Source organism: Pyxicephalus adspersus, chromosome 1, assembly GCF_032062135.1.
Source record: "Pyxicephalus adspersus chromosome 1, UCB_Pads_2.0, whole genome shotgun sequence".
Classification (NCBI taxonomy): Eukaryota; Metazoa; Chordata; class Amphibia; order Anura; family Pyxicephalidae; genus Pyxicephalus; species Pyxicephalus adspersus.
In genome coordinates this window covers 30,655,820-30,668,461 of record NC_092858.1, presented here as the reverse complement: position 1 = coordinate 30,668,461, position 12,642 = coordinate 30,655,820, and the positions used below count along the sequence as shown (strand labels likewise).

General features: G+C 41.3%; 1 protein-coding gene across 6 annotated transcripts in view; it reads left to right on the top strand.

Annotated features, from left to right (window-relative positions):
- The window catches only part of PARP4 (poly(ADP-ribose) polymerase family member 4), a 71,671-nt gene that overhangs the window by 35,838 nt on the left and 23,191 nt on the right, over window positions 1-12,642 (top strand). For 4 of the 6 annotated variants that reach the window (XM_072405241.1, XM_072405232.1, XM_072405214.1 and 1 more), the window contains exons 33-34: window positions 1,308-1,511; window positions 11,714-11,854. In XM_072405241.1, coding sequence (XP_072261342.1) covers window positions 1,308-1,511; window positions 11,714-11,854 — 345 coding nt within the window. The remainder of the gene's footprint in view (window positions 1-1,307; window positions 1,512-11,713; window positions 11,855-12,642) is intronic. The other 2 variants (XM_072405249.1, XM_072405223.1) reach the window with 1 other exon arrangement.

The window sequence follows — 12,642 nt, the reverse complement described above, 5'->3', positions numbered from 1 at the left end:
AGGTTTTATTATTTCTTATTAGTTATGTTGCTGTTTTCTGCACTCTCTCCAGTTCCATTGGAGTATCCAATATCCTTTTTAAGTTATGGCCAAATCTGGAATGCATATTCCAGATGAGGTCTGACTAATTCTTTGTATGGAGTAGGAATATGTCTATGTGTGTACCTCTTTAGTGAAAACAAGTATTTTGCTTGCTTTTGAAATTACTATTAGGCCTGTGATCTACCAGAACACCCCATGCTTCATTTTTGATTTCTGCAGATCCATCTAGAATGTTTGATGCATGCATTCTGTTAGTGCCCAAGTGCATAGTTACATTTATTAACATTAAATGTCATTTGGCTGCCCAATCAAACAATACATCCAGGTCTGCTTGTAAATTATAGACCTCTTTTCTTTAAATTAGAGACCTCTAAAGGACTTTAATCCATTACATAGTTTTGTGTCATCTGTGAACACAGAGATAGTACTTTTTATTCTGAATACTATATCATGTATAAAAATAATAAAAAGTAAAGGTCCTAACAATAAACTCTGAGGTGCACCACTAATAATCATACACCATGCAGAGTAAATATTGGTTACTTGACCACTAGGCATCTGGGAAAGACAACAGGTGGTGACATTGTGGTTTATACAGGCATTTTCAAAGGCTTCTGTAAGCTTTTTTACCCACTTACAGTCCTTGAAATCCCTGAAACTGCTTTAAAAATTGCTTGCGAACACTTGCAAATGCAATTTAATTAGTTTGATTCCAATTCATAAAGGCAATTGGAGCAGCAATCTGCCCTTTGACATGTAGCGCTTGATTGCTTGGAAATGCTATTGCAAGCATAAACTTCAATACCATAAGAACCAACTACTTGTTCTATCATGGCAGTACCACTTAGAAAGAAGTGCTAGTTTAAACTTAGCCTAAAGGAGGATCCCTCAGATGGGGAGTACTGTGAGTCGAATGCCAACGTCTTCAAACGAGACAGGTTCATGACAGCCAGGGCTCAAAATAAGTGGGCTTAGTGACTTCTCAACCCACTGAAAGAATAGTGGCATCTAGTGGTGGAAGATAAGCATTTCAGCAAAAACAGACTTTTTTTTTTTTACTGTTCCTGGGAATTCTGTTTTTTTTTAACTGGCTCTCTGTTCAATGATGACTACAGTAGATTCCAAATATAGCACAAAAATCACTGTATTATATATACATGTTATATAACGTAATAGTGCCTTTTTAAAACAATTTTAAATTATAATGTCATAAAATAATAACTCTTATCTATCCTAAAACCTAAACAAATCTATTTTCTTTGTAGGCCTCATTGGATAAAATGGTAGTAATGGACTCATCAGCCGGGCAAGCAGATGGGCAAGCAGAGTGTGGCACAATGTCATTAGATGCACTACCTGCACCAACTTATTCATTTTCTCCAGACCCATTTGGTGAATATAGACACACATCATCTTTGTTTGGAAGCTCAGCAGGCTTTGGTTCAGCAGGACTTTCATCACTACCTAAAGTAAGTTATATACAACCAAGTTTTGGCCTCCCAGCACAAGGGGCAGAGGTTTCTACTGGAGGTGTTCAAGAAAACGTTTTGGTGAAAGAGATGAGGTTTTAGTTTCTTTTCCCTCACAAATAACTTCAGAATGTTACGTTTTTTCTAATAATTAAGGGACAAACCTAAATTCATAACATGTGTGGGCCTATTTTGACAACTGTAGCACAAGTCTTTTTCATCTTCTTAGGGCAGAATCAGAATTGCCTTTGAATTGAGGGATCCCAAGCAGCTCCCTGCACCTTGTCAGCAGCTTGAATACTTGCACTATGGCGCTAGTTCTTAAAGAGCCAGTGTCTGCGAATTTGACATGGGGCTACCGTAGGGAAATGCTACCATATAGAGTCTACCAAGAGGCAGCGGTTCTTAGCGTGAGGAAGCGGTGCACACATCCCTCACTGTCAATGTGAACCTAGTTTAATGTATAAGATTATATCTAATGACTGTGGTTAAAGAGTACCTGTCATAAGATGGCTGGAAGTTCTGCTGAGCTACCCTGATTACTATCGAAGTGAATCCTCTGTGATGCCTGTGAAATCTGAAAAGTTATATGAAAAAACTCTTCATGACAATTAAAGAGAAACTGAAATATGCAATGTTATAGGACGGTACATAAAGGGGTATAATATGCATTGGTATTGGAATACTAAGAGACGCCAGTAGGAAGGGGATGAAAAAAGACTTGTGCTAATGATATGTGTAGTGTATAATGGGCCTGATTCATTAAAGTTTTCTAAGGCTGGGGAAGATAGACTATCATGCTATTTGGTAAAAAGCTTTTCAATTCTGTACTAGATCCATTCCAGGTTTGCTGAATAAACAAGATTCACCAATGATAGTCTTGATAAATCGGGCCCAATATGTGCAACAGCAGGTTCAAGATGAGGCTTGCGTATATTTTCTGGTTGCTAGTGGTAAAGTGCTGTTTGTTTTTGGAGAGGAATTAAGATGGGGCATTTCTTTGGTGCTGTTCCTTTGATTTTTAATAACCATATTTATAAAAACGTTGATTAAGTCTGCGTACACACAGTAAATTTCTGTCAATGGAAACTATCTTTCATGAATGTTTCCAGTGACAAAGAGTGACAGATGAAGGAACACTGTACACACAGCGCCATTCTGTGGGAGCGAATGGCAGCCTGCTGTGCTTTCCTTTCTTGATATGTATTCAAATGCAATTGCTTTACATCAATCCTTTATTAGTCTGTCCTGATGGATCCATGAACAACATCAGGCAACCACTGTACATTACACTGTACATTGAGCACAACCCTTACTATATGGTGAGAATCCTCTCGCATGTCTACATAGTCTAACTCTGCAGTAGTCTGAATCTACGTATACACTCAAGATTTTTGACGTTGGAAAGGATCTTTCACGATCCTTTCCAATGACAATAGACTGAAAGATGCATGAATGAGCTCTGTACCTACAGCACTGTTCTGCTCTATGGAGAGGGGAGAAGGAGCGAGCTGCACCCTGCTGCCTTCCCACTTACTTCCATTGCGGTCATGGATCTGCCTATATGGATTCATGAACGTCAACGTACAGCCGCTGTACACGCGTCAGTTTCTTATCCGATACCAGCCCTGAAGCTAAAAGGCTTAGCACTATCAGGTTCTTATATGCTCCTGTTTGACATCTCTTTGTTATAGGGCATAAAAGCCATAAAAAATAAATAAATAAATAAAAAAGCTCTAAAGCCCCCTAGATCACGTTTACCATAACGCCAGGATGTGTTGGCACATGTCATTGGTAGTAGAATGGGTATCGTTTAATAGGATACACATAGCTGCTTTAAAGTTATTTCCTTCCTTCTTCTCTAGTGAAGTTGTTGTCAATGTGATGGCACATAAAGAGAATCTCTCTAACAGGGTCCTGATTTACAGTCTAATTTAAAAAAAAGATTTTGGACTGCTCTACAATATTTTTTTACTGATTCTACTGATAGAATATGGCATAATATGGAGTACTCCTTTTGTTGGAAGAAGAATCAGGCTTTATTCATGGCAAAGTCATTAGATTCTTCAATAGTTTTGCCTGATTACTCCAGGATAAAAGCTGCTTTTTCGGTTTGGTCCAGAGTGGTTTCTGAGATACAGACGAATATCGTTTCTACTGAACTTCCGATACCAATTGACACTTGTTTACATTTTATTCCTGATATTATTATCAGGCATTGGTAACAACTGAATTTTTTTAGGATCTACATTCCTGTCCACCATATCTATCACTTCAACAAAAATAATAAATTAATAATAAATTATTTTGGTATGCCTATTACAGATGCTTATACTTTGTTGGATATTTTACTATCACAAGACCCACCTAAAAACACTGATTTATACGTAACCTCAGATAGCAGGTATCTTTCCTGGATCCTCATAAATACATAGAGGTATTATGATAATTTACCAGGCACTTCAGGGAAAACAAGTTTTTTGGATCCCTCATATTTTGAAATGGGAGGTTGAGTTGAATAAAACTTTTTCAGACGAACAATGGAAACTATGGGCTAAAAATGGGCTATTCATTCTGCCTTTATATGCACACGATGCACTTCCCTATCTTAAGATGTTACTTCGATGGTAAAGAACACCATATGTAGTAGCAAAATATGATTTGTCGTCATCACAACATTGTTGGCGGTTGTGTGGCCAAAGAGGCTGAAACTGAACTGAAAATGCAGATAAAACACTTAAATTTCATGCATATTGGTCTCCCTGGTTTGCACACCCTAAATGCACAGTGTGAGTATAATTGATTGTGTTTGATTTTGTATTACTGTCCACTTTTTTTTTTTTTTAATTATCTTATTGTATTTGATATGTAAGTTAGCTTACTCAAGTTCATTTATGGCACTTTGTCTGTTCTGTTTTGTTCTAGTATTATTTTATTTTGTTTCTTTTTTCGCTATTGTTTGTATTTTCTAATTGCAAACATTTTCAATAAAAAAAAAAAACGACTTAGAGTGCGCATGCGCCGCCGTCCATGCTAGTCGCACTTTAGACGGCTCGGCGCTTCCCAGATCTCTTACCAGCTCTCCCGGTAGCGGACATCGGCAGCCACGCTACCCTCCGGCTGTGCGAGCCCCGGTCTTCATCCTGCGCTGATTGAGCATGGTGGGGAAAACCGGGATCAAAGCGAAGGACCGCATTCCGCGGTCTCAAGTACAGCGGCCGGCTCCTAAGATGGCGGCTTCCAAGGCAGAGGGACCTGCGTTGCCGGAGAGGGTGTCTCCCACAGGTAGGGGCAGGGGATCAGCAGATAGGGGAGGGGAGAGGAGTTCTTTTCACTCCTCTCCAGCTAGTATTTTGGCGGATCAGGACTCCCCCAGCTCATGTGCATCCCAGCACTCCCCCCTCCAGCCCCCTTGCCTGTTACACAAAACCCTGCAGGCATGCAGGGAGAGGATTTTATGTCTCCCACTACAAATTCATCACTTCATATTGATGGCTCCAGGCTCAGAGTGCTAACACAAGAGCCCCTGGCTTGTTCACCCCCTCCCGATCTCCCTGCGGCTATTTCTGAATCTGGCTGGCCTGCTGCAGACAGAACTGGCCAAGGTTACAGAGACTATAACCTCTGAATTGCAACAGGATTTACAGCACTTGGGCTCCAGAATTGATATCTTTGAGAAAAAAGTGGATGAAACGGTGTCTCGGGTTAACCAGAATTCCAAGGAGATCTCGGTTTTACATGACCAGATCGATGACCTGCAGCTTAAGCTTGATGACCTGGAAAACAGGTCTCGCAGAAATAACTTTAGGATCAGGGGCCTCCCTGAATCAGTTAAGGATGTCGCAGAGGCGGTGAGGCGATTCCTACATGCTATCCTACCTGATCTGCCTGACTCTCATTTATTGCTTGATAGGGCCCACAGGGCTCTGATGGCACCTGGACAAGATGGCCCGCCCAGGGATGTGATTGTTAAACCGCACTACTTTACCACGAAGGAAGCGCTATTGAAAGTAACCAGGAGCTTGGATCATGTCGAGATGGAAGGGCACCCGATACAAATTTTTTCTGACATCACGCCATTCACTATCCAAAGGAGGAGAGCTCTTAAACCTCTACTGCAAGTTTTGATTGATCATAAGATTAAATACAGATGGGCTTTCCCTTTTAGGCTGATTTTCCAACTACAGGGGAAAAGTTACTTTTTCTCATTCTTTGGCGAGGGTGAACAGCTCCTCAGAGATCTAGACTTAATCCAGAAGGCGGATGTCCAACCTCTGCCGGGCAGGGAAGGTTCAGCTTCTCTGTACCCACTTTGGAATAAAGCCAAAGCAACAGGGAAACATACACAGAAGACGCCTTGAAAAGTTGTACTGGACGCTATACTGTTATAGTTTTGACTTTTTATGTCTGTATATTGTTGGAGTATTTTTGGGGGCAGTATTTTTGTAGCTGTTTTAGCATGGTATGTATAGAGATACCTCTATGTTCCTTATACGCCTTATTCTGGTCTTCATAATATACACTGTTTTGTTTTTCTATGCCTACTGGGGTAGCCCCGTGTTGGGGCGTTTTTGGTTATTTTTAGCAAAACTGGATTGTTGTCTTTCTTTTTTTTTTAAATTTGTGCCCTTTTGAACTTCTTTTGAGGTTCTAGGAGGTACTGGATATTGTTTTATTGCACTGATTGTTATCTGGCTGCCGAGCCATTCTCAAGCAAGAGGTTCCCTTAGGTTGTTATGTACATGTTCTGCTAAGCTCTGTTTGTTGGGGACCTTGTGATTTTTTATTTGATCTAGGGGGGGGCGTGGGATCATCTAGTTTGGGTCCTATTTATTTGACCGGGCCCGACCAGTATCTCTCTGACGAGATGGAGCTTGTTGGAGCTCCTGGGAGCACGAGAGGTGAGGCTGCCCCCCGAGGTTCGGGACCGCGTGTTCCCCGGGGGTCAGGGCAGCACCCAATCCTCTTTGGTTTACTACACTGCACTTTGGTGCGCTGGTTGCTTGTTTTTTGTCTGTCTTATTTGTTTTTTTTGTTTCCCAATAGTTCCCATACTTTTACCCCTACCCCCAGAGGAAGTGCATTGCTGGCTCTATTATTACCATACTCCCATGTTGACTGATCCACCCGCAGGGCCTGTAGCCCCTACTAAGCTACTAAGCTCTCCCATAATGTCCAGGGTCTTAACGCTCCGGTCAAGAGGTCTAAGGCGTTTCACTACTACAACTCCTTAAAGGTTGACATCCTAGCTTTACGGGAAACCCATTTCTCTAACAATTCAGTACCGAAGTACTTCCATAAAAACTATCCTATCCACTACAATGCCAATTCAGATAAGAAGAAATGTGGGGTCCTCTTGTGTTTTAGAAAGAGCTTGAATTTTGCTCCACAGGAGGTATTTAGGGATCCAGGGGGCAGGTTTCTGGTAGTCATTGGGCTTGTTGGTTTACAGCTCATTACGGTTGAATCTTATTATGCGCCCAACGAAGGTCAATTGGCGTTTTTTCATGCATTTCTGGGCGAGATCTGGCCAAAAGTGAAGGGTTCCCTTATTTTGTTAGGCGATTCTAATTTAGCTCTGGATCATATTTTGGACAAATCCAAATTAAGCAGATATAGAGACCCTCCAAAAAAAAATCATGGCCTTTCTCACTTGCTGAGAAAATATGATTTAATCGATAGTTGGTGGGAACTGAATCCGTCGGCCAGGGACTATACCTATTTTTCAGCAGCCCATGACCAGTATTCTCGTATTGATCATGGATTCGTCCAGTCTCATATATTCCCTAATATTTTTGGGGCCCGGATTCTGTCTACGCCCTGGTCCGATCATGACCCTTTGGCATTGTATCTGATGGGTTTTAACCGGCCTCCAACAGGGTTTCGCTGGAGATTTAATGAAAGCTTTGCTTCAGATACATTGGTGAAAGGGGAGATAGATTCGTGGTTGAGTAGTTATTTTCAGATTAATGTTGCGAGCGACACATCCCCAGCTATCAACTGGGAAGCTCATAAGCCGTATATTCAAACTGGGGGCATCACGTAAGAGGGCTCATAACAAACTGATTGATACCAGTACTAAAGAGTATCACCAGTTACAGTTGCAACATAAGAAAGACCCCCCAGCCCATGGGGATCATGGATTCGTCCAGTCTCATATATTCCCTAATATTTTTGGGGCCCGGATTCTGTCTACGCACTGGTCCGATCATGTCCTTTGGCATTGATACCAGTCCTAAAGAGTATCACCAGTTACAGTTGCAACATAAGAAAGACCCCCAGCCCGTGCTGAAGTCTAGGTTGGAGGCCAAATGCACCGAACCTAATTTAATTCTCACTACAAGGGCAGAAAAATCGATTCGCTGGTTGGCCCACAAATTTTACCTGTGGAGTGACAAACCAGGCAGCCTATTGGTCAATAAACTCAACCCCAGACCCAAGTCACATGCGCTCCCCAAAATTAAGGTTAAAGATGGTAGGCTATCACAACACCCCGAAAAAATGTTGGCAGCTTTTGAGGATTTCTATGGCCGATTATATAGTTCTGAAGACTCAATTTCCAATGTAGGCATTGAAGGGTTTCTTAGTAAGCTTGACCTACCTAAATTGCTGCCTAAACACAAGGCAATCCTGGAACAACCATTTACGACCGAGGATTTGAACAGGGTCCTTAAATTTCTTAAGTTGGGAAGTTCACCTGGCCCGGGTGGTTTTTCTCATTTGTACTACAAAACGTTCAGCCCTGTCTTGGCACCACATTTGATAGCCTATTTTAAATATTTGCGAGAAGGGAATTCCCAAGTGGGGGACGCCAATAGAGCATTCATTAGCGTGATCCCTAAGCCTGGTAAGGATGCTTCTGAAGTGGCCAATTACAGGCCCATTTCATTAATTAATTGTGACCTTAAAATTCTGACGAAGATCATGTCCATCTGGTTGGGCTCCTTTTTGGGAGTGTACATCCATCCGGACCAGGTGGGCTTTATGCAACACAGACAGGCCCTGGATCAAATGCGAAGGGCAATAGATCTCATTTCAGTGGTTAACTCAAATTGGTATGGGGGCCTCCCTCGTCAGGCTATGCTGCTTTCCCTCGATCTTCAAAAGGCATTTGACAGTATATCTTGGAGATATCTGTTTCAGGTTCTTGCTAGGATGGACTTTGGGGCCTACTTTACTAATCTGCTGCCTGCTTTGTATGATTCACCAGAAGCGAAGATATCCCTAGGGGGATTTTTTCCACAGCTATCCCAATTAAAAGGGGGACCAGACAGGGATGTCCGCTATCTCCACTCCTGTTTGCACTAGCAATCGAACCCCTATCGATCGCAATGCGAATGAATCGTGATGTTAAAGGTATTAGCTGCGACCAGGTGGAACATAAATGTGCCCTCTTTGCGGATGATATTTTGATGTTTATCACCTCCCCAATCACTACTTTGCCCAACCTAATGAAACTTTTGGATGACTTTGCTCTGTGCTCTGGCTTGAGGGTAAATAGACTTAAATCTCAGGCCCTTGATATTCCCTTAGGGATGCTAAAAGGGATATGGGAGACATTTGACTTCAGCTGGCACATAGATTCCATTCAGTATCTGGGCATCCAGCTGACTCCCACTTACAATGGTCTCTATAAGGCTAACTATGCACCTTTGTTTAAAAAACTCTATGCGGATATTCAGAGGTGGTCTCTCTCCCCCCACGTCGTGGCTGGGACGGATAGCTGCTATCAAAATGAATTTACTCCCTAGACTACTTTATCTGTTTCGTACTCTCCCAATTCAGGTACCCGTAAGGGAGCTTGAACTCCTCCAGTCTAGAATAATGAAGTTCATTTGGGCAGGGAAGAAGGCCAGAATCCGAAAAAACACTCTTTTTGCCCCCAAGCGAATGGGGGTCCTGGGGGTTCCACATCTGAAATACTACTATGTGGCGGCACACGTTGCACAAGTCTCATTGAGCACCTTACACAGAGCTCGACCGCAATGGGTTGAATTAGAGAATCAGGACAGTTTCTTGGGTTTCATAGAATCTCTCATGTGGCGTAAAAAAAGTATGCGAGGAGCTGTGCAATGCCTGGCTCTGTCCCATTCCATTCGGGTATGGGTTAAATTTAGCAATCATCCGACTCTAACCTCACCTCATAAACCTCTAACCCCACTCTGGCATAATCCGGATTTTCCGCCGGGTCTATGTCCAGATAACTTTAACTGGTGGATTTCTAAGGGTTTTAAAAGGGTGAAAGATCTGTTGGATATTCGCGCAGTGCTTACATGGGATCATTTGGCCAGTAAATTTGAAATTCCTTTAATGGAACATTTCCGCTATAGACAATTGACCTCATATATTAACAAGCTAATTAAAGAAGCCCCGAGACCCATGCGCTCCTCTGCATTTGAAAGCACATGCTCCTCCATAGCTTCCACTAAAGGGCAAATTTCTGTGATTTACTCAGCCTTAATTGCCCCTACCAGTGAACTGCAGTATATGAGGGATTGGGAACCCGAACTGGGCATCACATGGGATTTGGAAGAGTGGTGGGATATGGTGTACTCCCTTTCCAAGGTCTCTTTGAACTCTGCGGTGGTGAAAGCTAACTACAAGGTAGCACTTCGGTGGTATCTCACTCCAGCTAGACTAGCGAAAATGTTCCCCTCATCCTCTCCCTTATGTTTTCGAGACTGTGACTCTAGGGGCTCCATGTTGCATATCTGGTGGTCATGTTTCACTGGCCAAAGCTTGGAAGTCACCCTCGATATCTTTTGACCCCATTTTCACGAAATTGAATTGGATTATGGTTAATGATAGACTAACTCATACCCTAAAGAATTCCTTGGACAAATTTGATGATATATGGGAACCTTGGATCGTGTTTAGTAACACATAGATTTTGGCTTATGCTGATTTAATCTTGGGTATAGTGCATTAGTTATGTGTGCCTTTTCCACTTCCTCTACCTTCCCCTTCCCCCTTCCTTATGGTTTTCACGTTTTATGTTTGTTGTTAATTTTACTGTATAACTGGGACACGTGATTTGTTTACTCACTGCTCACACTTGGTTTAGTATTGCTTTGTTTTCTATCAAAGGCTTTTTTGGTCTCATATGGTATGTATTCATCTGATTCTAAGGGGTTTTCATTCCATGTAAATCAGGATGAGGCAAATAATATGCTATGAGCATTGTTTGCAGTGAAACATGTTTTAAGTGTCTGCGCACACACAGTGTGTTCTGTCTCATGTTATAACATTGGTTTTATTGTCACAAATTTTTGTATTGTAAACTTTAAAATCCTAATAAACATATTGAAATAGAAAAAAAACGACCCATACTACATTTTGTGCCTAGAAAAGATATACTATCTAGTGAGAATCCGGGTGATCCAGCAAACCTGCAATAGATCGGGTCCAGAGTTGAATACATTTTCCAACTAATAGCAAATGATTTCAAAGAATTCCATCCTAGGTTTGCTGGGTCACCCAGGTTCTCCTAAAATATTTTTATTATGTTAATAAATCAGGCCCTTTCCCTTTAAAGTTAAACTTCACATATTATTATTATTAATATATTATTATTTTTCTGCATCTTTTCTTTATTCCCCCAAAAGTCCCTTACCTCAAAATTAGAGAGATAAAATTGCATAATACGCTTTTAAAACGACGTCTTCTGGCCTGTCAGATGCAAAAACATGTCTCTTCCCTATCATTATTGGTGGTGGGCAGTCCATCCTTCTGTACCGCATGACACCCACATACTCAAATGTAAGCATCCCTCAGCTCAGGGCTGATGTGAATCAAGTACTGAGATCTCCCCAGAGATAGTAAATGAGTCTGATTCATTAAAGCTCTCCAAGGCTGGATTTGATACACTTTAATTAGTGAAGCAGGGTGATCCAGCCAACCTTGAATGGATCTGGTCCAGGACTGAAAACATTTGCTAGCAAATAGCAAATGATTTTGAAGAACTCCATTCCAGGTTTGCTGGATCACCCAGCTTCACTGATGAAAGTGTATACTCTCCAGCCTTGGAAAGCTTTACTAATTCAGTTCCAATGGGTTGAGTAACATCTTAACCCACTGAAAGACTGGTGACTAGTGGTAGAGATCGAAAATAAACATTACTGCCAAAAAAAGCTTTTTTTATTTTTTTTACAATTCCTGAGAAACTTATTGTTGTTTTTTTTTAAACATACTATGTGCTTTAGGATGGCTACAATAGATTTCGGGGTTTATTTGAACAAGGGTTGGTAGCACACCCAGCTCCATGTTTTGAAAATTCATTGCGTGATCTAACAGCACCAAGAGCAAAGGTTTTCACTGAAAGTGTTGGAGAAGCAAGTAAAAAGGTGAGGTTTTATATATAATATGTCTTTATTGAAGCTTTAACAAAGTTATAAACATAGAAAAACATTATCCAGAAATAGACAACCGTGGGGGGGGTCAAAAAAGCATGGACACGAAATATTAGTATTGAATAGTATCATACAATCATTCAAAAAATTTGTATTACATAGAAAAATGTCAAATCACACAGTCACCAAATTAAGTTGGAAAAGCAACAAAATCTGTATTGGAAGACTTTATGTCTTGTTTACTGGAGGTATGTTTGAACATCGGAGGACAGCCTAAACATTTCCCATATATCCCACTCTATGCTGTGGCGCAGCTCAGTATTCAAAGCTTGCTATACTATCCACTTCTGTAATCCATTCCACCATAGTAGGGCCTTCAGAGGAACCCCAATGACGGCCAATAATCCTTTGTCCCGCCACTATAAAGTGACACAGAAGGCCTCTTTTTATAGCTTTATTAGAGCCAGAAAGAATAGCGAGCAAAGTAATGTATGGATGTGGGGAAAGATCCATGATTTTATTGTAGACTGCAAATATCTTATTCCACAATGTAGCAATAGGCGGGCAAGAACTCCAACATAGAGCTGGGGTCATGTCTACATCATGGGATACCGTAGGTGGTATTAAAAGTGAATGGGGTCTAAATTGTGGCCGTATCCAAGGAGCTAAATTTAAAGGACCTACGAGTATCGATTCATCAATAGTTACCCAGGCCTTGTGTTTCTTATTGTGAGTCCAGTCTAGTATTCTGTTAAGTACTGCAGCTTTGTAATACAATTTAA